The sequence below is a fragment of the Epinephelus moara genome, chromosome 1 (genome assembly GCF_006386435.1).
Source record: "Epinephelus moara isolate mb chromosome 1, YSFRI_EMoa_1.0, whole genome shotgun sequence".
Taxonomy (NCBI): Eukaryota; Metazoa; Chordata; class Actinopteri; order Perciformes; family Serranidae; genus Epinephelus; species Epinephelus moara.
In genome coordinates this window covers 32038888-32066777 of record NC_065506.1, presented here as the reverse complement: position 1 = coordinate 32066777, position 27890 = coordinate 32038888, and the positions used below count along the sequence as shown (strand labels likewise).

The 27890-nt window shown below is 42.3% G+C and overlaps 1 protein-coding gene across 1 annotated transcript in view; it reads left to right on the top strand.

The window, feature by feature from the left end:
- Positions 1–27890, top strand: part of gpc5a (glypican 5a) — a 219563-nt gene that overhangs the window by 41267 nt on the left and 150406 nt on the right. Inside the window, exons 3-6 of the mRNA XM_050049169.1 lie at positions 6840–7300; positions 7391–7624; positions 8283–8428; positions 8552–8677. Coding sequence (XP_049905126.1) covers positions 6840–7300; positions 7391–7624; positions 8283–8428; positions 8552–8677 — 967 coding nt within the window. The remainder of the gene's footprint in view (positions 1–6839; positions 7301–7390; positions 7625–8282; positions 8429–8551; positions 8678–27890) is intronic.

Genomic DNA, 27890 nt, shown 5'->3' with positions numbered 1-27890 from the left:
GTCCCTTCTGGGCTACTGTAGAAACATGGCGATTTAACATGGTGGATTCCATGGACGAGGACCTGCTTCCTGTGTAGATATAAACAGCTCATTATGAGGTAATGAAAACGCAAAGATCTTTATTTTCAAGTGATTATACACTAAATAAATCATAGTTATCATTTTATATTCTATTTCTGCCAAAACATCCACCGAAATCCCACACACTGGACCTTTAAACCCATCTTTCTTATTCTTCGCTTTTTTGTGTCGAAGTGTGTATACCAACATGTCAGTTTTATTGTTCTGTGTTTGTCACATCTTTATGCTATTTAGTTGCATCAGGTCAGCAGCTGCTAATATTTCTCATTGCCCTGCTGTTTTCCTGCTAAAAATTAGATAAACGAAAACACACACACACACTCCACCCCTTCAACTCTTCACCTCACATTAAGCGTGATGCCCACCATGTGTCCAGCTGCTAGTTAACTGAAGCAGACCAGATCCTCAGTAACGGTGTAGGAAGAAGTCCCTCCACAGTACGAGAGTGTTTTCTATCACGCTGGCTCTGCCTCTTCTCCGTGCTCCTCCCGCTGCCAGAAATGCAAACATGTCTGCTCTCCTCTTATCAGCCAGGTCATTGACACTCAGGACACACAGAGAACAAAACAGGCGTCCTCATTAGGTCTGTTTTTGACAGACAGAAACACGAGCGGGCAGGCCTCTCAAAAGTCTTAAAAAATATTAATATCTTATATAAATGTATAAGAAATATGAAGCATATGGTGTGTAAATAAGTGAGGATAGATGTCTGAATCAGAATTATCAACTTTATTAAACAACAGTATTTTAATACTGTTGTTTAATAAGCTTAATAAGTTTATTAAGTTTAACTAGAGCGATTGTTTGGAGGGTGAAATGATGGACCTCCATTTCTCATGCTTCCGTATTGGAAGGCCAGGTCACCAGTGTAGCTGCGTAGTTACTGACACCTACGTCGTTCCCACAGCAACCCATGCAGACAAGCTGGTGATGTTTGGACACACAAATCCGATCTGATTACTGGCAAATAACAGCGCGGACAGTCTGTTTTGAAGATCTAATTTGAGGAACAAATCTGATTTGCCTGCAGTCACATTGATTTGATTCATTGTTGATATAAAAATACTGATTACAGCAGCTTTAGAAAACAAATTTGTTTCGAAGTTCGTATCAGACAGGCTTAAATAGTTCTGTCTCAAAAAGTTAAGACATATACCTTCTTCTCATCCTCCCTCTTCAAACTCTGCTACTTTACTCTTTCTCTTTTTCGTGTTATCTGTATCCTCAGGCTTGCCCCGAAGCCTGGCCGCTGGTTTAGGCCTCCGAGTGCGAGACGCTGCTTCACACTCTCTTTGGTGAAACATAATGTCATTACCACTGCCAGGACAGCAGCAACTTCTGCGCGGGGGTTCTTTTAACACAGCAGACAGCAGAATTACTGATCAGCTTATTAGCCATGCCTTTTTAAGTTTGTCTTTATGTACCTATGGTGGGAAAATGACTGACTTGATGACAGGATTTACATCCATGGGAAGCACAAGGAGAAACCGGTGAGATAAAACCGAGACAAATTTGTTTATTCCGCAGATATTCGTTATGTGGTTTGACAGGTGGATTCATTAACTCCACAATCTAATGTGGTAAACCCCTCCTGAAGCACACGCTGTAATCCCTGTGGGACTCTTCATAACTCTGCCTGCTCTGCTTGGTACACCCGAGGGCTGTAATAATCCCTAACTGTACTCCTAGAGCTCATATTTCTTCCCCTGCTTGTCTGCTCCACTGTCTTCAGTCTATTTCTATTTCATTCACACAGTCGCAGCATCTACGCTGCACTCTCACAGCTGCCACTCTTGTCTTTATTCATTCTTTACACATTTTCGCTCTTGTTTGTCATGCTGCTCTCTGACCAGAGTGCCGGCTGTGTAGGAGGCGCAGCTTCTTTTTCACATCCACACATAAACACATCTTTCTAGTGCTGGATGTTGTAAGACCTATCACGTCCGTGCGAGATCACAGAGGACCTGCGATCAGGTTCAGTTCAAGGTACCTCGGTGTTTAATGCTGCCTGCTTGAGACGGCGCGCCTGTAGGCATGCCAGACTCCTCTCTGCTCCCCCTCCCAGTCGCCCTCTCTGGGGGGCTTTCGGTCAATCTTTCCACGTCGGTGCATATTGTACAGCACTCGACCGTCTAAGCCCTCATCGGAGTAGTTACCCCCTCCTCAGACTCTCAGCCCCCCTAGGCAGCTCCAGGCCTTCACCCTGACCGTTGCCTCACAACTCATGACAAGCACATGATGTGAGAATGGCCATGGCTCAGGTATTAGCTGAGACAAAAGCTGGTAAAAAGAGACAAAGGGATAAAGGCCAGCTTGTTGCTCTGGTGAAACATTTGCGGTTATTCCTCCCAGAGCTTTGCCTCTGGGCCCAACCCGACCCACCAGGTTCGGGCCAGGCTGTAATATCTCATAATTCCCCAGAGCTTTATTTCCTGGTCTGTGTGTCTTTTTTTAATGCAGACCTTATAGTCGGTGTAATGTCATGAATAATGTATGCGCTGTATTGCCATCAACTCATCCCAGCTCTCGCCTCTCATTAATGAGGAGACATGTTACACAATCTCTATTTTATACACATGGCATATGAGTCTTTGGGCACAGTAGAAGAAGGTGCATGCCAGAGATTGTGTCATAAATATGTTACAGCTCTGAAAAGTTGCTTGTGATAAATGTTTTAGAGATCCAGTGTGTGAGGGGAATTCAGTGGTGTCTAGAAGTGAGAAACTTCTCCCAGTTAGAATTCCTTCAGTTTTTGTAAGAGCCAGAAGTGTCATTCACTCTGCAGACATTAATTGTATTTACTATGTATGTACACTGGGTGGCACTCTACTGGCATTTTGAACATTAGAGTATAAAGGTAGGAACAACGTTGTTGCTGAAGAGCAAAAGGTTTTTCAGTGTGCAATGTGCTGTGTGTTCGGGTTGAATGAAAGATAAAGAAATGGACGGGTGTGAATAAATACAATGATTATTCTGCAACTGGAACCTGCAGTGTGTTGTCTGAACTCAACACAACCAAGGAAGCTGTGGCATCAACCGTGCAAAGTGCGTCAGCCAGGTCAGGCCGGGTGACAAGTAATAAGCTTAGGTTTTTACCAGGAGCTGAATTGTCTTGAGAGATCTCTCCTCTCCAAAACAAACAGACTAGGTAATTTAAACTCTTACAAACACTGAATAAAGCAGTTTCATGTTTCTGCGATGCTGTTCAGCTCAAACAGGCCGCTAGCCCAGCACCTGCTAGTGTGTGCTCACCTTTTTCTGATCCAGACGTTCAGGAGCTTTTTACCAGAAGCTTATTAATCTGCAAAGGTGATTTAAACTAATAAAAAAACATAATAAAGCTGCTGCTTGTTAAGAAAAATCAGTGCTTTTCTGACGCTTTTGTCGCTAACTATGCTAACTATGGTGGACAACGCAAAAATGTGAATGGCCCTGTCTAGAGCCAGTGTTTGATTTGTCAGTTCTGCGCTGCTGTAGAAGCACTGTGGCACAAAATGGTGGACTCCGCTGACGAGGACCTGTTCCCTATGTAGATAAACAGCTCATTCTAAAGTAGACAGACAGGCCACTAGCCAAGCACCTGCTAGTGTGTGCTCACCTTTGTCATCTTTTCACTTCACTTCACTGGGAGGTAAATTATCCACAGAGGTATCCTCCTCTCTAAAACAAACAGACCCGGTGATTTAAACCGGTAAAAACACTGAATAAAGCAGTTGCGTGTTAAAAAATCTGCACTTTTCTGATGCTGTTGTTGCTGACTATGGTGGACAACACAAAAAAAACACGAAAGGCCCTATCTGGAGCCAGTGTTTGGTTATCTGTTTTCTTTTCTGGGCTACTGCAGAAACATGGCGGTGCAACATGGCGATTTCAACGTACGAGGACCCGCTCCCTATGTAGATAGAAATGGCCAATATATCCACAAATCCTACACAGTGGACCTTCAATATATATTTTGAAAAATTATGTGGAAATTTGTTTTTATTTTTATTATTTTGTTGAAAAGAAAAAAATGCTTTACATCTTGTAAAACAGAAAATGAGAAGAAGCAAAGTTCACGGATAAGGGTCCATGTCATTGGTCCGACAGCCCATTGATTCGACATCCCATTAGTCCGACTGTCCGCGGTGCTGAACGGCTTGCGGCGGGCGTATGGTGCCCCACGACCGGCTCTGGGTCAGCTGGGAAAGGCTTGAGGCGGAGCAGGCTCACGGCTTATGTGTTTGTCACTTTCTTTTTCATTTTAACCCACACCATGATCTTTTCCTGACCCTAACCAAGTGGTTTTTGTGCCTAAACCTAACCAGACCTTAACCACAGGGCATCATGATGATTTTGGAACGGACTTCGAACAATTGGTTTAATATGGTCGGAACAATGGGATGTCGAACCAATGGGATGTCGGACCAGTGGGCCGTTCCCCACGGATAACAGATCCTTTATGTTCATGATCGTCCTTAAAGATCACAAAGGTTCTAATGATCCTTGACTTTGATACCTGGAAATCCAGGGTATTTTCAAGGAGGGAGAAATCACACATTTAGAAACACATTGCTTACAGTGCTTGGTCACACTGCTGTGGCAGGCGAAAGAGCAACAGCATGATACGCCTTTGCCTCCTGATGCAGCGGTCTGAGTATTAGTTTCCTTCAGACACAAGTTTTATCAGGAGTGGACAGATTTTTGTGTCAAATGCAGCTTAGCAGAATTTGCTTGACATTTACTTTCATGGTGATAAAAAAAAACAAAACTTGTGGGTGTAAAATCATATGCTGAGGATAGCGAATGCATGTCTTTTTGAAAGCGAGCATCTTATCCTTGTAAAGCTGTTATGTTGTGCACGTGTGTTGGCAGACATGATGCCTCGTACGTGTGTTGTGTGCAAATGGGACTGACATTATTATAATTGCTTATTCTCCGAGGAATTAATTTGAGAGATTCTTGTTCTCCTTCCCCGCCCTTCTCCCTTCACATTTCTTCTCCCTCATTTCAGTCTCTTGACCCCGTGTGCCTCCTCCTCCCTCAGCTCTCTGTTTTATCTGCTCCTTCTTGTTCTCACTCCAAAAACTCCCATGACACGAGGAGGCTTTCTCTCCTCACACTGATGTGGTGGAAGCATTTGGTTTATTAAAACACAATATATACTGTAGCTCTGTACGTATTATATTGCAGCAGCTTCAGCGCTGATGTGTTATAGCTACTTTTTTTCTATTTTTCTTTGTCAGCTCAGCTTTTGATTAGAGAACAAATTGCTTCCCTACACGTTCTCTGCTCCCTCTGCGGGAAGACGCAGGGAGCTTGAGCTCCTGCTGGGACCCCTGAAGACTCTCTTCATTCTGGGCTAATGGAAGCAGAGGCTCTATAAGGACACTGTATTGTGTGGAGCCCAGTTCATATTACAGCACAGTAGTGTCTGCCTGTAGTGTTACCAGTTAGAGGATATGTAAGCTTTTATTTCTCTTTGCATCTCTGGCTCTCAACAGGCAGCAACAACTTAAAGGGACAGTTCACCCCAAATCAAAAATGCGCATTTCTCCTCTTACCTGTAATGCTGGTTATCTGTCTAGTTTGTTTTGGTGTGAGCTGCAGAGTGTTGGAGATGTCTGCCTTCTCTCAAACATAATGGAACTAGATGGCACTCGGCTTGTGGTGCTCAAAGCACCAAAGCAAATACATATGAAAAATTCAACAGCAATGTCTCTTTCCAGAAATCATCACCCGATTACTCAAGAACATCCACAGACAATGACAACACTGCTGGAGACTCTGTGGGCAGGCAAATGCCAATCACTCCCATATATTTTGGTCATGTATAAAACCACAAACATTCTGGCATAGGATTATTCTTTAGGTTCCAAGATCCCAAGGGACCCACAGGTTGTGTACTTGGGATTACTCAGGACAGGTGGATGGACATTGTAGAGGAACTATATTCCATGGAGAAACTGGCCTTTCACCTGAGGACTAAAGCAAGGACACACGTTCAACGCTGGGATAAATGGACAGACTTTAAGAGAAATGAGGGGTTATTTAATCAGCTGGTTTGAAGACGTGTATCAGAGTTGTAAACTGAAGGTGTAATATACTAAATAATTGAAAAATCAATAAATATAAAGTTAAAAAAAAGATGATCCACAGACCTGGTTTTGAGCAGTATCATGTAGGAACTATTTTCTTTCTACTGAACTACACCTGTCTAGAGGGAAGTGTGCAATCGTTTCATGGATGAGAGGCGTGTGTATGTGGCACCACGGGATATAAACAGTGGCGTCCTCCTCACCTGAGCTGTAATGTTAGCTAGCTCAGTGGAGCTAGCAGTATCGAAGTGTTAATTAGTACAGATAGTAGATAGGAGATGCATGCTTGGTTCTGCGTGGTGTAGTTTGATAGAAACAAAATAGTTCCTACATGAAACTGCTCACAACAAGGTCTGTGGATTATCTTAAGTAACTGGGTCATGATTTCTGGAAAGAGACATTGACATTTTTGGTGCTTTGAGCACTTGAAGCCGAATGCCATCTAGTTCCATTATATTCAAGAGAAGGCAGACATCTGTACGGCTGATATCTCCAACACTCAGCAACTCACACCAAAACAATCTAGATCGATAATTAGCACTACAGTTTTTGATTTTGGTGTGAACTGTCCCTTTTACTTTAAGTCAAGATACAGATGATAATGTGTTGAATGAATTGCAGTCGTCTCTAATCTTTTGTCATTCTCTCTTTATCTTTCTCTCTCCTGCTGTCTTCTCACAGAGACCTTCGAGGCTCTGATGAGGCAGGCGGAGAATCACACGAACGTTGTCCTCCAGGAGTCGTACCGCAACATGGCTGACGAGGCCGTGGGCCCTGTGCAGGAACTCTTCACTGACATTAGTCTCTTCCTGCTGGGGTCTGAGCTCAACATTGATGACTTGGTGCAGCGATTCTTCGAAGCTCTCTTCCCGCTGGTCTACAATCACCTTATCAACCCAGGCCTCAGCGACATATCGCCAGGCTACGCCGAATGTGTAAGGTCGTCCAGCCGGGATGTGAGACCGTTTGGTGGGGCGCCCAGCCTCCTGGCTGATCAGATTGCCCGCTCTGGGGTCTCTGGGAAGCTTCTCCTTCAGGCGCTGCACCTCGGCATCGAAGTCATCAACACCACAGACCACTTACAGCTGAGCCGTGAATGCAGGCGGGCCCTGCTCAAGATGCACTACTGTCCTCACTGCCAGGTATGGACACGCGTCTTCGTAGTTCATCGATCTGAATTAATGAACCTTTTTTTCCTGGCATCACTGATCCCAAAATAATTTGCTCCACAGGGTTTAACCCAGTCCAAGCCGTGCATGGGTTACTGCCTCAACGTGATGCGAGGCTGCTTGGCAAGCATGGCGGAGATTGACACCCACTGGAGGGAGTTTGTTCGCTCGTTAGAGGGCCTGTCAGCACGGATGCACGGGCCTCAGGATTTGGAGCAAGTGCTTCTGGGAGTTCACACACTGCTTCATGATGCTGTCGGGCACGCACAGAAAAACGGACCCCGCCTCTCGGCACAGGTCAGATTATCTTTGAGGAAAGACCTTGTATTGTTTCGGATGATAACCTTACTGGGGCTCTGTGGGAGGTGAAAACCAGTATCACCAGTGAACAGAAGAAGAATGAATATAAAGCAGTCAATCCTGACGAGATTTTTATTCTGATACACTGCTATTCCAGCTGCCAGCTCCATGTCAGATAGGTATATGTGTGGAGAGTTACTTCCAGACAAAGAAGGATTCAGGCCAAATCCAGGGTGTCAACAGCCACTCCTCAGGCTTACACTCATCCACTCAACCAAGAAGTCTTTATCCTTTAAATTTCAGTAATCTACAACAGTCCACCCCTGAAGTATAACATGTAACTGTCTGTCTTTGTTCAGGTTATTTGTGAAATGACTGCCACAGGATGTGTCTTTCCTCCTCTGATAGAGACACCACAGCTCTATCTAGTGGCCGTCTAGCGTCACTGCTGCTTGATAGGTCCCACATGCAGTACATTTAGAAATTGGAGATGATAGGCTTGGCTGCACTAATGGCCTCAGTATAAACAGCTGTCACTCAAGCATCTAAAATAAGGCGTATTTGTCATGCACCAGCACAATTTGCCGAGCCTTAAAATGCATGTTTCTCCCTCAGTGTTTAGACTTAAATCTGTGCCTGTCTCATCGGGTAATAGGTGCACAAACTGTGTGGCCCACCGAGCAGGAGGCCTGCGCAGTCAGTCAGCATCCAGCACAGCAGCAGCGGCAGCAGCAGCAGAGAATCCATCCCTCTTAAAGCTCTTGTCAGAGTGTCAGGGGACTCGCTCGCTGTCAGGAGGAGGTAAGAGGGTGAAAGATGCCAGATGTGTGTATAGACAGAAGTCATTTTCTGCTCTTAGTTCATTAGATCTACAATTAATATGTAAAACACTTTGTTAATCAAGTTAATTATCTGTTTTTTCAGGGACTTTCTGAACAGTCTGCGTCTGTACCGCACGTACTATGGCGGCCTGGCGGATCAGTTGTGTGTGAGTGAGCTGGCCGCTGGTGACGGGCTGTCCTGCTGGAACGGAACCGACATTGTGAAAAGGTTTGTTTTTAAAGCAGTCTATAATACAGGTAGAGGGTAAACAAAAAACAACACCATCATGTGTCTGAGTCACAGCGAGCCTCCACAACATAATATTCTTCAAAGCATTTAGTGACCCCTCATGGTTTATATGGAAACATTTTTTTTCACCCATTTACTCAGGTGTTTTCTTTGATTTGTCTACCATCTGTTCAGACCAACATGGTGTCAATATTCGTCACTGATAATTTTATAGTGTGTCACTGGTTCATATCTCCGTGACAACATGCAGATACACACACACACACACACACACACATTCAGTGTTATATTTGCATACGTTACCTCTCCAGTTTTAATCATTTAAGTATTTCATTTAACATGTCAGCTAAGCGATGTGGTACTGAGATGATGCAGCTCCATTTTTAGGAACAGAATTCAAACATCAATTTCAGACTTTAGGCAATAATACATATTTTTCACATCCCTCCAAATCTGACCTAAGTTAAAGAGTAGAGATGACACTGCTGTTGTTTAATTTGTGCAGTCCCTGAACTTCCTTGCAAATATTGGAGTGCACTTTCTTAGCGTGGGTGTTTGACCTTCACTGTGCAGAAGGAGGTGTTTGAGTTTGACAATAGAAGACTGAGGGAACTGTTTTTGTGCTTACTTAAATTTTAAAAGTTTAAAGGAGTACTTCACCTACAAAATGACCATTTGTATATTAGTTCATAAAGAAAGCTTTCTTTTTCTCTCATGTATCCACGGTAATGAACGGAGAATCCAAAAAAGGTGAACATTCCTCATGAATTGATGTTAAAGTGTTGAACAACAGCAAAATTGTATCAAAATATCCGTGTACAAACTCGTGCAGTCTAATTCAATTCTCATTTATCCTGTCAGGTGCTCGGTATTTCCCAAACACATGCATTTTTGCTAAACATACAATTTCTAAATGACAGTACAAACAGTCTCATGCACGATTGAGTAGCACACCTGTGCCCATATGCACGCGCTTGCTCAGGTGTGCTTAGGGCATGCTACTCATATTCAAAAATATTTAACATAGTAGCCCATCTGTTTTCCATCAATTTCCTGTAACCGCTTATCCTGTAAGAGGTCGCGGAGGGGCTGGAGCCTATCCCAGCTGACATTGGGCGAGAGGCAGGGTACACTCTGGACAGGTCGCCAGACTATCACAGGGCTGACACATAGAGACAGACAACCATTCACACTCACATTCACACCTACGGACAATTTAGAGTCACTAATTAACCTGCATGTCTTTGGACTGTGGGAGGAAGACGGAGTATCTGGAGAAAACCCACACTGACATGTTACTATGTATCTCTTGTGTTTTTTATTGTGTAGTTGACTGACTAACTTTTTTCGTATGCTGCTGTCTTGGCCAGGTCTCCCTTGTGAAAGAGATCGTTTATCTAGTGATGGCCAAATGAAGCCTCATGAAGCATTTTCTTTATTTTCTGAGCCCACTAGATGGCACTCATGGCTAAAAGAGAGAGGCTCAAAGAATGGCAGTTGTGTGTGCTTTCAACCTTCTGATGAACAAAAAGCGCCATCTAGTGGGCTCAGAAAATAAAGAAAATGCTTCATGAGGCTTCATTTGGCCATCACTACGTTTATCTCAACGGAACTTAACTGGTTAAATAAGAATTAAAAGCACTAAGCATACGACTGAATAAATGAGACTTGGATTAGACTGCACGAGTTGTGTGAGTAACAGATGTTTTGCTGTATTTTCCAGGGGTATAACAATATATCGATTCAGTGATAATGATCCAATATTGATGCAAAATGAAGACATTGATACATATCGTCATCTTCAAGATATGCCTTTATTTTGAAATTCTTATGGGACATCTGTGTCAACATTTCTTCTTAAACATTCAAACAGTGCTCGCAGCCTGGTGCCAGGCAGACAGTGGCAAGCAGCGAGGAAAAGACAATGAGGATATTTACTGACATTGTGTCAGATTGATTTTAGGCCCCGAATTGAACTGATTCGAAATCATATCATGGCAGAGTGGACAACAATATGCTTTTTGCTGATATCAAAGAACTGATATGATATTGTATCGTAATGAAACTTGTGTTTTATACCCTGAAGTTTTGCTGTTTTGAAATATGGTCCCTTATGACTTAAAAAGTCATGAAGAATATTCACCTTTTTGGATTCTTCGTTTGCCATGGAGGTAAGCAAGAAAAACTACGTTTTCTTCACGGGTTCAAGGTAACACCCGGCGAGTAATTAATAGACAAATGGTCATTTTGCAGGTGAAGTATTCATTTAAGACGTCTACATACGAGTAGGGTTTTTTAAAATCAGTCTTGACGCCAATCCCAGTCCAGTCTGCAACTTATACGTCACATGTCCAGCAGAGCACCTGTATGTGACTAATACAAAGACCCAGCAGCGCTCCAACTCCTTTGTCTTCTTAAAATTAACAATATTTTAAAAATGAATAGATTTTGGACATTTTTTCAATGAAGAATAAGGAGTAGATGTAATTTTAAGAAATTCTACCGAGGTAAAATTGTGAGAGCGTGCAGCTCTTTGCCTAAATGTGCGGTCAGACCTGACTGATGAGAAGCCATCATTCCGACAAATGGATGAATCCAGCAATAAAACATATTCAGGTCGAGAAATGGTTTTAGTTTGTATGAAGGTACGGGTTTTCAGATATCTCACTCTGTGATCCTGGCTTGAGGCCATTTGTACACTGTTTGACCCTGGTCTAATACACACACCCGTCACATACACACCGCCCACACAAACAAGCTGACCCCGTTGTAGAATGCATCTATTGACCGTTCGTGCTCACAGACATAGATCTCGGATATGAATGGTTGTGAACCGGAGCAGGCAAACTGGCCTCTTTCAGAGTATCAGTCAGCGGCCTTGTCTCCATTACATCACAGCTCTCCATCTTACCCGCGCTGTCATCACTCAAGGACCCCCTCATTTATCCTCAGTCTGTGGTTGTTCCTCTTAACTGTCAGCCGCTGTCAGCACTGTAGAAATGGCAAGTGGACCCGTATTTCAAACTACGGTGATGTTGTAGTTGCCAGCTCGGGTTAGACGGCCCATTGTAAAGGATGACAGCCTTGTTGAGATCGTTTCACAGCTGCTGTGTGAAGGTAAGAAAAGGAGGAGGGTGGAAAAGGGGGAAAAGGTTTTTCACAGCCTTCTTAGCAATCGGCGAGATTTGCAGACGTCTGAAGAATGTGTGGTCGGCTGTTGCTTATCAAGAATGGCATTACTATGGAGACAGAGTATCAAGGTTAAGTTTCATTCTGGCATTGACAATTTACGCTTTTCATCTTTTGTTATTTTCCAACATAACACCTCAAGTTTCCATTACAAAGGAGCCAGCCATCTCTGAGAATAGAGATGTTTCTTATGTGCTGGAGAAAGAGGCAGGCCAGCAGGCTGCAGGCTGTCTATCATCTCTGCCAGCAGCCTCTGGGAAATGTTTATGGTCTGCGGGCTTCTCTCAGCTCTCTAACCCTCCTTCCTCTTTTTCCTCATTCACGCTAACACTTATTTATAGGGACTCGTTCACCCCAGGTTCACTCACAGGTTCTCATTTTGGTTCGGTCATTACCAAAAAAACAGCAGAGGAAGAAAGCTGAGGAATTGGGAGACATTAAGAATCTGGGGAGACGAGGCTCTGAGGAGACTATCGAGCCGAGTCCCTGCAGCTTAGCGGGCTTCCTGCAGATCTACAACCCTGTGCTGCTTTCTATTAGCCTAGAACCATAGATGAGTGGCTGGGAGTCAACACAAGTTGAGACAAAAGCAATAAATAACCTCCTGCCTACGGGTCATAACCCAACATCCACTGAGAGAGAGGGGAATAAAACTCACTGCCGGATGGTGGCTGATTTACAGAAGCTTATCGAGGCCTCCGAGACCTTAAACGATTGGTTCAGTTGCTCTGTGTGTGTGTGTGTGTGTGTGTGTGTGTGTGTGTGTGTGTAACTGTACATTTGAATGTGTGTGGATACCTTTTATAACAGCTCTTTGTGTGTGCTGGCACGGATTGTTTTATGGCCTTAAAGAAGTAGTGAGTTGCACCAGAGCTTTGTCTTATTTAATAAAAAAGGACGAACATGTGCTCACACACATACACACGCACATGCACACACACGCACACACACACACACACGCACACAAAGAAAACATGAGCCTGAGATTGAAGGGAGATTTAATGCACGTCCTCATCTGGGTCCCTGGTAAACAAAAAGATAAAGAACAATCAGATAAGATCATAGAGGAAGAACACAAGCTGCTTTCATCTCAGTGTCTGTGTGAATGTAGATGATGGGGTCTCGCTTCAGGGGAGATTTGGTAAACACATTCTTTCTCTCTGTCTCTTTCTGGTTTGTCCCTCGCTTACACATTCATACTAGGACGGGGGGAGAGAAAAAAGAGATTGGATGTTAAATTTTCTGATTAGTATTATGGCTTATTAACAGTTTTGTCTTCTTTTGTGACAGCTAATTTCACCTGAAATAATCTCACACTGAGTCTCCGCATTGAATTGAAGCTGGTGAGGTATAATTACGCTCACAGCAGAATGTGAATGATGCTAAATAACAGGGAAAAAAGATCCAATTTACAATACCTGCAGAGCAAATGACTGGAGATCACACCTTAATGCTGTTTTGGTACCCTTAGATATATGTCTAAGTACCAAAAGCTGATGTCTAATACCGTGTAAGTAATAATTAACCAAGTATTTACTGATTTAATGCTACATTTTAAGAGTTATTGGCCCTCGAAACTGAGTGTTTGGTCATTTCCACAGAAAGCTCAGCATTTATCAATGGACGTGAGCAGAGTCTGATCTAATCTCACATCAGGGGTTTCATTTATAAACATTGTGTAAGCACAAAACCAGGCCTGAAAGAGGTGTACGCCACTTCCCACGGAGAAGTTGAGATCTATAAAACAGACCTGATGGGATAAACTTTGACCCATGCTTACGAACGTTTTGGAGACAGGAAAATGTCGACACAGATGGTGAGGTGGAAGCCTGATTGTAGACATTTTTCGAAGACCTTAGCATGTTTATATAATTTATTATTAAAACACCAATAAAAAGAAAGAAATAAAGCCTGCAACAGTGTGATTATTTAAACACTAGTAGCCAAGGTGATTTAATTTTTACTAGTCTTCTTGGCCACCTGTTATGCCCAAAATGAAAGGAGACCCAATACGCTTGTCCGCATGTTCCTCAGTCTGGGTCAGCTTTTATATGCATATTCTAATGAGGCTATATTATTATTATTATTATGTGTAGGCCATAGGTCTGTACATATCATGGATGTATAGATTAAAATATTCCAACCTTGAAGCCAATCGTCCACTGTAGCACTGTTGACCGCAGCAGTGATTTCTTTCCATACTCCAGATCGAACCAGGTGGTTTAATTTGACCTGGGACGTCAGCGTTTCCGTTTCCAGCTCAGAGAAGTTTCTCTTATTAGTAATGCTACATCTCTCCATGTTGTAAACTCAAGGGGTAAATGAAAAGAATGAAAGGATATATTGAGGCGGGATATGTAAATGAAGATCGTTTTCAGCTGCCACGTTTAAAAATACCACCGTACACCAGCCCAAGTTTCTCTTTTTACTGAACTCACGTTTGCTTAATTGCCTTGTTGACTCATCATAAAACACCCGTCATTCAAACTCAACAGAAACAAAACTCACTGTCTCAGTTGGTCTTGTTAATCATTTAGTTTTTTAGTCAACAATCACTAACACTGATGTGGTCAAAATAAACCTGTAATTGCTGCTGCTTCTAGCCAGTTGTTTACAGTCCTGTAAAGTTATCCCAGTCACTGGCCGTCACCATGAGAATGAGCTGCTGTGGTAGCACTGTTGACCGCAGCAGTGATTTTTTTCCATACTGCATTTTTCCGACTTCCTTTGATGCCACTTCTCAGGCTGCCAGATAGAACCAGTTGGTTAAATTTGACCTGGGACATCAGCCTTTCCATTTCTAGCTCAGAGAACTTTCTCTTCTTGGCTGTATTACATCTCCCCGTATCAGTGCGAGGCCTCTAAACCAAGAATTTATTGAGGCAGGATATGTAAATGATGATTGTTTTCAGCCGATATATGAACACCTTATCATTCCTATGCTGTGACTGGCGAGATACGAGTGTTTCATGGATCACTTGTGAGCCCTCTTGTAAGATGATTTCTAAACTTGGATCTACACTGGTTTAGAAAATAGATTGATAAATGAGGGCCAATGTTTGGTAAGCTTGGGCTGTTATTTTACTGGGGTATACCATATGTGATGGTAGTTGTGTGTGGCACTAGCAAAGGAAAGAAAGGTAACATTCTCACACCTATTTTCCTTATTGAACAGAAAATTTTTTTTTTCCTCTTTCACTGAACAAAGAATGACGTTAGCTTAATTGCCTTGTTGACTCATTATAAAACACATATCATTCAAACTCGACAAAAACAAAACTCACAAAAAACGTCTTATTTAGTCTGGTTAGTCATCTAGTTAGTTAGTCAACTGCTCCAACAATCACCAGCTCTGGTTTGATCAAAAATAAACTATTAATTCACTGAGTTAGTTGTGAAAATATAATCCAGTTGTTTACAGTCCTGTGAAGTTATCCCAGTCAGTGGCAGTCACCATGATCACCAGCTCAGCTGCCTCTTTCAACAGTAGACACTGACCTCTGGTGGTGCGTGATATGCACTACATTCAATGCATCCTAAATACAGCATCTCCATATGAGTTTAAAAGGAAGATGTGTGTCTGTATTTTCGCCTGTTGTGTTGTTGCTTGTGTTGAGAAACGATTCAGATTTGGCGTCTTTTATGAAACCTGCAAGAATTGATTTTTGTGGCCACACGGGGGGCAGCGGAAACAAGCCATAAACGCACTTTGTCTTCATCAGTGTCAAAGAGAGCAAAGACAAAACAGGTACACACACACACACACACACACACACACACACACACATATATGGTCAACCTACAATGGTCAACCTACAACAGGTGAGCAGTTCTCACTGGATAATTGGTTGAACAGGATTTCAAATCCACTTGATAGTAAATCCACCAGTGGGAGTTTCCCCTGTCATTAAATGCTGTAAATTGATCCGTGTGCTGCAGTCTTTTATTCTCCCGTGGGGAAAGTCTCTGTCCTTGAGCTGAGAGGCAGCTGATTTGGCCACACGCTGTTGGATGACACACTGGAAACCCTCAACTAAACCATAAATGCAACAGCTAAAACATGCAGCAGATTATAGGCTAAACAGATATGGAGGAACATTAATTTGGAATTGAGTTTGTGCCCACCTGATGCATCTAATATTACCTCTCTTTTAGCTTTGTTTTGGTCTGTCCTCACCACAAAGATAAATATCTGACTCTTTATCTGCTAAACACTCCTCTGTGTTCACCAGCTAGTCTCTAACTGTGTCTGTCTGCAGCTCAGTGCTGAGCAGGTAGTGTACAGTGTGTTTGTGTGTGTGTGTGTGTGTTTTCTTTCTCACTGGAAACAGCTGCCTGCTGCGGCTTAGATGAACACTGATGAGAGCGGTGAGAGTGAACCAAAACAGTAAAGTTACGGGCCATAAAAGCAATTAAGTTAAAGATGCTAAAAAGCTCGGCAGAGCTGAGGGTGGCTGAGTGATATTTCTCTGTGGATTCATCACTCTGAGCAACCGCTCTCACATAAACGTGCTCATGTGATCCCTTGTTAGTATGAAAATATTGACTTTAAACACGTTTAAGGATGCTAGAACCAGAAATCATGGTCGTATCAAAAAAAAAATGTATGAAGGTTGGAGAGGGGTGGGGTGTTACGTCGTAATGTTCGTCACGGTGACTGATTAAAAAGTGGTGATTTATGTCAGTGGACAGTGAGATAAAAAAAATAAAAGAGTGAAACATCCCTCAAACTGTGGAAGTGATGGTGATCCTCCATGGATGGAGGCGCTGTCCCTGTCCGGGCAGAAAGGTTAACACATTCCCACATGCTTTCCCCATCCGTCATGGATACACACACACTGAAGGAATGCCAGACTGCCATGAGCTGCACGCACGCACGCACACACACACACACACACACACACACACACACACACACACAGAGGCTACCATTTTCTCTTTGTTTCTGTGCTGGAATAACAGTCTGACAAAGATAAAATTGCATTAGCTGAGGGATTACAGTGATCCTCATTCCCTTTTAGTTGCCACACATTTACTTTCTAATTCAGTTTGACACCCAATCTTAAAAACCTAATATGTGAGCGTGTACGAGGCAGCACATTTATTTTGGAACGTATTTTATTATATTCTTTTCTCCCTGACAATGAGCGACAACAACCAGGAGTTATAGCAGTGCTAAAAAGCCGCAGCTTCGACGTGTACGAGAGTGTGATGTGTTATTCATGATTACCTCCTCCGGTGTAGAGTCCCTTTAATTCATCCCCACCTGCAGTCTGTCTCACGGCTGCCAACACACACCAGGTGTTTGGCGGCGTGTTTATATTTCCAAAGAGCCTTTTTCTAATTGAGTACAACAGTTTTCTTTATTTTTACGATAATAAGGCAACTGACCTTGCATGCTGTTGGAATTTAACACGGTAGGGGTGAGTACTGCGGGTTGAATGCTACATGGAAAAGATGCTTGAGGACAGGCCGGCAGAATTGAGCGTGGCCTTTTGTTTAATAGGCCACCCTTCATGCTGGAGTGGCTGTCTCAACACTGACCTTTGACCTTTGCCGTGTCTCTTTGCTGCCCGCCTAATCCTGAAGAGGTTAATCACATGGTAATAAGAGCCCCGGAGTCGTAGCACAGACCTCTACTCAATGTGTGGCCAGTTAGCAGAGCAAAGGATTGATGCTTTAAACGAAGGTCTCGCTGCTCTGTTTCGCTCCGATCTATTCTTTTCTGCTCCTCATTAGGGTGTTTCGTCATTTGCCTGTTTCGTCATTTGTCTCATTTTGGCTTCCATCCCCCCGTTAGATGTGAAGCGCAGGTGATTTGCCTTGGCTTAACTGAAATGACAGCTTTTAAGCTCTGCTAATAGGAATCCACTGAAGAAGCATCAAGAGCTTAGGTCAGGCTGCACGGAGAACATGCTTCCTCATTTGAGGGATGTCTGAGCCTCACTGCGAAACCCACATGGCGCTCCCATCAGGGGACAGCATGTGTTGAATAATGAAATATATCTTCACTCCTCAACTTTTTTCGCTTGTGACCCCTTAAAACGGAAGTCTATTTGTGGCCCCTCAGCACAGGCTGTGTGTGTCGCGGAGTTGTTCGCCAACAGTAACAGTAATATTTCCTTCCCTGGATTGATTTGTGTCAGTAATTTGGAGGTAAAATTATTCAGTAATTTGCATGAATCTTTGAGTGTTGCAGAAATATATTGTTTTGTTTTCCTACGCTGTTTTTCATCTCATGACCACTGAGATCTACCTTGTGATGCCCTGCCATGGTTTTTAGGAAACTAAAAACTAAACCTACATGTAAATCATTTTAGTCAACCGAAATAAAAATAAAAACTAGAATAAAATGAAAACTAACTGTGTACTGACAAAAAACTAACTCAAATAAATGAACATATACAGGAAACTAATGAGGTTTTAGTCTTTGCAACTTGATCAAATGTGTCAATACAACAAGCATGACGAGGCGCTGGTGTGTATGTTTATCGTAACTGGGATGTTTACGAGGCGCTGGTGTGTATGTTTATCGTAACTGGGATGTTTACGTGACTGTGAGTCGTTTTTTTTTTATATTTTAGTTTTAGATTTTCAGAGTCACCCTTTTTTTTTATATTTTAGTTTTAGATTTTCAGAGTCACCCTCTACAGAATGGATGTCTGTACATACCCATACAGTACTAGTACACAAATCTTGTTTGTCCAGCCCATTATGAACAAGTATCTATACACACATGCAAACACTTGGGCCATTCTCGATAAACAGGACATGAATGGCTGCCACGTTTAATCAAAGATTACAGAGCTGAGGGAAACACTGTATCTGACTCTCTCCATGTGTAACAAGTTGGTGATTTCTGCCAACCAGGTCTTTAAAGAAGTCACATCCTCAGTTTTTCAACAAGTTAAAATATTATTTTTGCCACCACCATGTCGTATTGTATTGTCTTTTGTTGCTTTTGTTGATGTCGGGTGGATGGCAGTGCGTGTGAGAGTAGGTGTTTCTGTAATGATCTGGAGAATTCAAGGATGAGGTCGATCACAGAGTTCTTTCTTAACGCATGTTTTATTAGCTCGGATCAACATGGCTACATGCAGAAGCTATGTGATGATTGTGAACAGAGAGAGACACAGCTTATATAGGATGGTGGCACGTATACTGTTACCTAAAATGGTGCTCTGACACATTTGACTTGACCTTGGGCCAACTAAAATTAGTCTAACTTGTCCGTTCATCAGTAAGCCTAGCACTTCTGACGCCAGTAGGAACATGATCCCAAGGGGGTCCTGACCTAGTATCCATTGGTCAGTGGAGATGTAAAAATACATACTAACAGCGTGGGTCTGGTGTGATGTCACAGTTGTATTCTTCTGAAAGCACTTAAAAAATATCGGACCAGAACTTGTTTAGCAGGGGGCGAGACCAAGAGGTGGCCCACGGTGCCCTCTGCTGATTTACATTTTGGGCAAAGGCAGAGTGCTTTCCTAACTTCTTAAATTTTATCTCTGACAAATATTCCCCATATTATAATAATGATATAAAAACTAAAACTAATATGGAAACTAATAAAAAGTGAACTATAACTACCGACCCCCTGAAATATAGCAAGTACATTAACCCTAAAGTTCAGTTAGGGCCCCACCCCTGTTTCATAGCTGGGGGAAGAAAAAAAGATCAATTAAGCTTAATGGTTCTTGACGTCTTGCTTACAAACATGATTTTTGTTTCCAGAAGTCCACTTCAGAAAATGATGCATTACTTCAGTTTGAGTGGTGACAGAACGCAGCTGTATGTGTGTGTCTGTTTCTGGTGTTGACAGCACTTTTTACGCAGCACTGCTCTCCCAAGTCCGAAATAAGTTTGTTCGAATTTCAATTTTCCAATTCAGTTTTATTTATAAAGCCCAGTATCACAAATCACAATTTGCCTCAGAGGGTTTTACAGCATACGACATCCCTCTGTCCTTGGACCCTCACAGCAGATAAGGAAAACTCCCCCAAAAAACGGTGGAAACCTCAGGAAGAGTAACTGAGGAGGGATCCCTCTTCCAGGACGGACAGATGTGCAATAGATGTCGTACAGAACAAATCAACATAATAAATTTGCAGTGATCCATATGACAAATAGTGAACTGCAGTTTATTAGAGCAGTTTATCCATCGGAGGTGTGACAGGTAGTTACACTATAAAACATGAAATATCTCCTTATGTAGTGATATAAATATGCTTTACTGTTATTTCTGTCATTTGTCACCTTTGTCGTATGTGCAGGCCCAGTTTTTGGGAGAGGAAAATATCAGAATAAAATATTTAAAGGTAAAAAAAGGTTTATTTTGCTGTCATTATTATTTTAACACATACAGCACAAAATGAGGAAGTAAAGCCAGTTTCAAGAATACACAAAAGTTAAGAAGAATTATCTTGTACCTCATACAATGTGCATATAGTGAGAGCTCCCCCTCTAATAAACATAAAATCGCAGCTGGTTATTTTTGCTCAGTGCTCATATTAATGCGCACTATTCGTCCATTAATAAACCTGCTGGCAACGCTGTGGCGTCCTGCTCAGTAAAATGACTGTGATCACTGCAGTTGTAAATCCTTACTTCTGCTGTAGCTCTCTTTGACCAGCAGGTGGAGCTCTGCACTTTGGGGTTACAAACGCACACACACCAGAAAACACGCCAGCTTGCTGATCACTCCACTCCTCCTCTCTGCATCAGTTTTGATGATGTATGCGGTGGAGTGGTGGTTCTTATCCATGTTGTCCCTGACAGTGACAGACATAAAACCAAATTTAAGTGATAAACAGACACACTGCAGAACATCAAGTCTCACCGCCTCCTCCTGCATTCGTTTGCAGTGATGAACTGACCTAATTTTGAACGGAAAGGAATAACCTTTTAAACATGCGCTGTCAAATATATTATGCATAGCTGTCCTCTTAGTCACTCTCATGCGAGAAAGTAAGAGAGTTGTTTCCCTCCATCCTGTGAAAAAAAACAACAACTTGAAATGAATGTGGTATCGAATCCCCAGTACCTCAAAGGCTGGTTCATAAAGTTGAATACAAATATAGCTGAGGTTCTTCCTCTCTTTTCCTGTCTGGGAACAAACTGGGTAATTTAGTGTCTTGTCATAGTACTCGGGCTCCTAACGTCAACCATAATAGTTTTGTTTTGACTCCTTCTAGGTCTTAATCTTTTGCTGCAAACACCAACAAACAGTTCACAGATTTACACAGTAGACAAAAGAGAGGAGGACGGAGATGGGTGGGCTGATTGGACAGTTTTGATTGAGGGAGTGGAGAGAAAGACGAGAGGCAGAGGAAGAGGAGAGGGGACGTTCTTGAAGTGCTCCTCTGTATTGCGACAGCTGGCTACTGCAGATAACCACAAAACCACTGGAGCACTTGAGGTCTGGGTGCTGCATGGCTAGAGTTCCACTCCAACATGACCTTATATCCTGCCTGGGTTTAGACGCAGGGGCTCGGTCAGAGTACCACATCCTGACGATTATCCCAAGTGACAGAATCAAGAACTCTGTCTGGCTGACTAAATTGAGTTCATAAGTCCCTCTTGTATGCGCGTATAGATGTGTGCGTGTCTCTGTCTGCTTTAGCTCCCCCCTCCCCCCCTACTGTTCTCGAAATATGCATGATTGCTCTGCACAGATAAATTTTCAATCTAGCTCTCTGGAAAAGAGAGATTTCATTTATTTGTGCTCAGATATTATCCCTGATGCTGCTACAGTAACTGCCAGCGAGACCACTGTGCAGAAGAGACAGTAAATTCCGAGTTGGCTGCTTGTAGGTGGTGCATGTATGTGTGTGTCCATCCAGTCCCATTCATTTTTCAGTGAGCCCACTCCCTTTTGCTTCTCCAGCACATACCCCCCACCCTCCCTCTCCCTCTCCACCACCACCACCACCACCACGAGTTGGATGCCTGCCTCCAGCATCTGGAGCAGATTGTGACCCTGCAGCATGCCAGGTAGCAGGACATTAACAGCCAAGGCCTTATTGTCCACTGATGAGCTGTCAGAGCACACACCCTCACCCTCGTGTGTGATATCGGCCCCGCTTCCATCTAGCATCAAGCACACACACTCGGTCCCCGCGGAGCACTCTTCCTCTTTACCTCAGATATAAATCAGAGGCTGCTGAAAAACGGGGAACAAAGAGTTGGAAAAAATGTGAAGTTAATGCTCATAAAGAGGGAGCAGAGGTAGTGCGTCCGTGGTGAGGAAAAACCCTCTGTGTGAGCGGGATCGTCATAAAAGCCTGTTAAGGAATCGGAGGTGCTGACAAAAACGTGATTTAATCACAAGGACACGGCAATATTGTTTTGATAACAAAGGCTGGTTCCCACAGTTCTTAGCAGGAACAGTCCTGCACCACAGACCAGTAAACAATAGACTAATAGAGCAATTTTAGTAATGGACGTCTCCAATAAAGCTCCTGATACTTCCTTTCTTGTTTTGCTTTGTGCATGGAGAGTTAGCTCTGCGTTCCCCTAAGTATCTTTCTCTGTTACTGAGACAATCATAATATCAGGACAAAATGCTCTAATGTTGAATCCAACACTTTGCTGCATGTCTGCACATGAATTAGAGTTTTGTGCTGTCTTATCGAGGGCTCCTTATTTCATATCAACTTTATGGCTACACGTGGACCATATCCATGTTGAGTTCTGCTCCAGAGGAGACTTAATTTCACTCTCGCAGGAGTGTGGCTGGAAACAAAGACTCTGGTATCTTTGTATCATTGTCTTGGTTTATCTCACGGCTGCAGGCTTTTGACAATGCGTGTGGTACCTTCTGTTTCCTTTGATTCTCCACTCATTTGTTAACTAAACATGCCTCCCCATTTACTGCCACAAAGTGAAAAATGTGGTAGTCATTAAGTATTCATTACCTGTGCAATTTGTTTCTTCTTTATGCACTTTCAGCCCGGAGAATTTTCTGTACGCGTAGGTAGCTCGCATTTGCAATATTGACAGTTTTAGAAGACAACTTCTATGTTGTCAAGCATTTTATTATTTATTACCTCCCCCCCAAAAAAGTTGCAACCAGTTATCTCCCGTATATTCTTCAAACATTGCAATCAGATTCTTATTAGAAAATAACATCACGATCTTTGGAGATCTTTGTGTCTTCATAAGGGAGATTGTACCCACAGAAGACTTAACGCCTCTTTATAAGTGGAAACTACCTTTTAGCTCCTGACCTAAGCTGAAAGCGAGGTGTGAATATGCTCTCATTAATCTCACCTCCCACAGTAAAAAGGGTCTGAGTCTGGAGGCTCCCTGAGAATAAATCTAAATAGCTCTTTCATTCCTCTGACGTAAACACAAATGTCTCCAACAACAATGTGGCACACTGCGGGATGCCCTGAGACCAGAATTTGCTCTCTTATCATTGTCCCTGTAATGTTGTCCTGCAGTTTCTATGGAAACGGAGCCGGCCTTATTAAAAAAAAAAAAAAAAAAAAAAAAAAGAAAGTTTCACCTTCTCTGAGTCTGCCCTTTACCTGACAGCCAAGATAAACGAGCAGGGTCCTGGGAGGAAGGCAACACAAACATGCATCTCTGCTCAGTGGCCCGTGCTCATTGGCTCTCTGCTGGAAGCCCTTATTTACCTTAATGCTGGGAGGTGGTGGGAATGGGGGAGGCTTGAGGAGCTGGCGGAAGGTGTGTGTGTGTGAGGAGGGGGGGAGAATGTGATTACTCACAATACCTCCCATCAACAACCTTGAACCACGCAGCAATAAAAAGAAGAAAAAGAAGCAAACAACTCTTTCTGGCCCCCATAATGCACGCGGGCCAGATGATGTCATATGTCACCTTCAGCTAATGAAGGTGATGATGACATGCATGAGCGCCGCATACGTTCACCATCTGCTCGGTTCCACCACGCTGGAGCTGCTCTCCACAATGCTGCAGAGAGGAGTCGAGGCACGTCTGTACCTCAGTACGAGTGTCCCCCGATGCGTGTGAAAAACCGCCGCCTGCATCCCGATGACTCGCCGCCAGTTTAATCATACCTTCACACTGCAAGCTGCTAAAGTGACCACTCCCTGGGGCCACTTATTTTATATGGCCTGAGCAGCCAGGACGAGCCGGCTGATGTGACAGTGGTCACGGGCAAAACAGAAATCACCTGTTAGTCACCCGGCACATGTTAATGTTGATACAGCTAATGGTGCGTTCACTTGCCTGGCTGCTTTTATTTACATATTTTGTATGACAATAGTTTTTTTCTGCTTCTCTTTGGTTTTATTAAACAAGACGACAACGATCAAATGTCATATTTTAGGATATAGATGTTAATAATATACAGTAAAGAGTAATAAGAGTAGACATGACTCATATACAGATGTGTACACTGAAGTCTTAAGTCTCTAGAATATATAAATGTTTTCTAGTATTTATGCATTTTGATTCATCTCCACTGGGGAATTAGGTTGTTGCGGTAACAGCAGACCTAACGTTTTAATAATTCATGATGCGGCATAAATGTATAAATATGAGTCAGTTTGAAGAAGTCAGGTTTTTCAAACAAACAGACCAGAGCGAAGCTGGATGTGAAAATAGGGCTGCAGCTGATCATTAGTATTTTGATTACTCTCTCGATTACGCTGCGGATTGTCCTCGCAATTAATTGATTGGTGTTTAAAATGTCATGTTTTATTAGTGAAAAATGGCCGTCACTAGGTGTAAGAGTCCAGTGAGAAATATTCAAGCTGCTTGTTTTGTCTGAAACCAGTGGTGCTCCCAGAAGTTTTAAAAAGGGGTGGCACGCTTAAACTAAAAGTCATAACTGAATTTCAGGAATTTGTTTATGCTGTTGTAGTTGAATAGTTTAGTTTAAAACTATTCACACTCACATTCACACCTATGGACAATTTAGAGTCACCAATTAATCTATCCCCAATCTGCATGTCTTTGGACTGTGGGAAGAAGCCGGAGTATACCCGGAGAAAACCGACATTGACATGGGGAGAACATGCAAACTCCGCATAGAAGGGCTCCAGGATGGGGAGAACATGCAAACTCCGCATAGAAGGGCTCCAGGAACCCTCTTGCTGTGAGGCAACAGTGCTAACCACCACACCACCGTGCTGCCAAGGAACAAATCAGCAGTGTGGAAATATTTTCGATTTAGGAAAAGGGTCAACAAGCAAAGCACATGCTGTATGTTAACAATGCCGTTAGGGGATAAAACATGACGTAACTTTTCCTGCCTGGACGTGCATCTCACTCCGCTAACTTCTCACTACAGCAACATTAGCTGCTCTGTTTCAACAATGTTCAGCTGAAAAAATGCCCATGCAGACTGATATTCAAATGTGCTGTTCTGTCGGGAGATGCAGCGACTTAAACCAACACTTAATAAGAAAAAAAATAACATTACATGTAATCTGTTAAGCCGCTAGCCACTATTTATGCAATGTAAACATGCTTGAGCTAATGATGGGTCACAAGCAAAAAACAGTTGTTTTGTCCATGAACCTTGACAGTTATTATTGAGCTGAATTTGATACTTTTGTTAAATGACCTTGTTGTTACTCTGTGTTTTAAGGCTGTTTGGAGAAGTTTGCCTCCCGGGCTTGAAGCCAGATATTCCTGAAGTTTTAGGAAAAGATGATGGTTTACAAATGAAAATACTTCTTCAGCAGAACGCCCTGAAGGTTAACTGATCCCATGTGCTGTTTATGTGTGTTAGTGGAGTCAGTTTCAAGTAAACTTTACTGCACTTGAGCAGTTATGGTTACTTACATTATTTATATGTTGTTTTTATTTTCTATGACCAAAAGCAAAAAAAAGAAGTGTTGGCAGCTTCTTCTGTAATCGATTGTGTTACGTATTGAAATCGTATCATGGCAGACTTTGTAATATCGGCACATATCGTATCATTGTCCAAAGAATTGATACAATATCATATCATGATGAAACCAGTGATTTACACCCCTAATCTGTATGTTTGTTAGGCGATTCACTGTTCTTCAGATTTTCTGGTTTTCCTTTTCCTTAAAAAAAAAAAGAGCCAAATATACAGCTTTAGTTTTGAGGAGTTTGATTGTAAAGAACAGCAATTCTATCAGTGGGCCCTGGCCCCATCTGGCCCCCTGATACCCAAGATATATTTATTTAGAATTTTAAAACATTTTAGAAGCTGGAACCAGAAAATATTTGGTATTTGTACCTAAAAAAAAAAAGGTTAATAAATAGATAAATGATGAATTAATTACATGTCAGAATTGTCTGTCGGTTGACTATTCGATCCCTCAGTTGTTTAGGCTTTAATGTGAAATGTAAATTCAAAATTGTACAAAGCGTATCATAGATTTTAGTAATTATCACAAACCAAGAAAACATTTCAGCTTCAACCAACTGATGCAAAGTTTGCCATTCATAATTGTAATGATTGATTAAGAATTGATATTATATATTGGCTTTAAAAATGTTTCTTTTAATCACAGTTGGTTTTCAGGATGTGCAACGGTTTATTTAATTTGTCATGGATGCCTTTTAGTCACACAGTGCTGGAGCTGAAACAATTAGCTAATGAATTGACAAGTTGAGCGACTAATTACTTTCTTTTTAAATCAAAAATGGCAACAAAATACTGCTTTAACTTCTAAAATGGGAATATCTTTTGTTTTTCTCAGCCTTTTTCAACGGTATATTTGGATTTTTTTCACTATTTGCTGACATTTTTGCAGAGGAACAACTATTAATAGATCAATCAGGAAAATAATTGGTAGATTAGTTGATAATAAAAATAATTGTTAGTTGCAGTTCTACATAATTTGAGTGACAACACATTTGCTGGTTTTAAAATACACTTAACATGATAAACAAAGAGGAAATTAGTGAGCACCACATGTTCAGGCTGTTTAATTTGATGAGTGACTAATTACAGATTGATTGATTGGTTTCGTTTCCCTTTTTACCTCTTATCTGTCAAACCGAGTGTACACAATAAACAGTTCATTTTTGCCATATTTTCTCGTCTAATAGTCCATAAAACAGAAATGACAGAGTATTTGTTTTATAAACTCCTGCAGGTGATGTTTGTTCTTTGCTCGTCTTATTTACTGCTCGCGTCGATAGAATTGTCTTTCAGATTGATTTCATTGGGAGGAGAAAGCCACTTTGTTGTCGCTGCAGGTTATGAAAGTTTTGATTGACAGGCGCTTGACTCCAGCTGTTGAGCAGAGTGTAAAAAGGCGAGTGTTGGTGACTGAAGATGATCTTTAGATAACATCAGATGACCTTTGAGAGCAGCTGAAACTATCAGTCTCCACAGGCACACTCTCCTCCTCTTGTCATGTCCTGACACTTTTTTTCCCCCCTTACCTCTCTCTTCCTCTTTTCTATCTCCTTCTCTCTTTGCCTCTCTGTGTCTGGTGAGTGGAGTTTCTGCGAGTTGGCAGCCTGTATCTGATCCCGAAGTAATTTACTGGTAGCGATAAGGAAGTGGTGTGTACAGTCTTTCGCTATAGTCCTTTCTGACAGGGCAATCTGAAGCCCATAGAGACTAAATTGGAGGAAAATTTTGACTCTAGATAGAAGGGGAGCACGTGAGGTTATTATTATACGGATTCAACAAACTGAGATTGAGTGGGGGGGAAACAATCACCGGTGACTGCTGGTTTAATTTTTACTGACGCGCTTATTCCATCGACTTCAGGAGTGGAAATAACAGCAGTGATAGCAGCAGCAGAGAGTGAAGGTTAGAGTGGTCTGTTAATGAGTTGGCTGAGACCTTCCCTGAGCAAGGAATGAGTGCTTATTTGCACAATTTTGGTCGTCTACTTAATCCTGACTCATAATTTGTTGTTGACTATAAAGCACATAATGTGTGTGAGAAAGACGAAAAGACTTTGACTGGTTTGTCTTGCCCATACAAGCACACTCCAGCTGATGTGTGGTTATTACATGCAGTACTTGTGTGTGTGTGTGCATTGTGTCGAGTCCAGTTTTGCCCAGCAGAGCT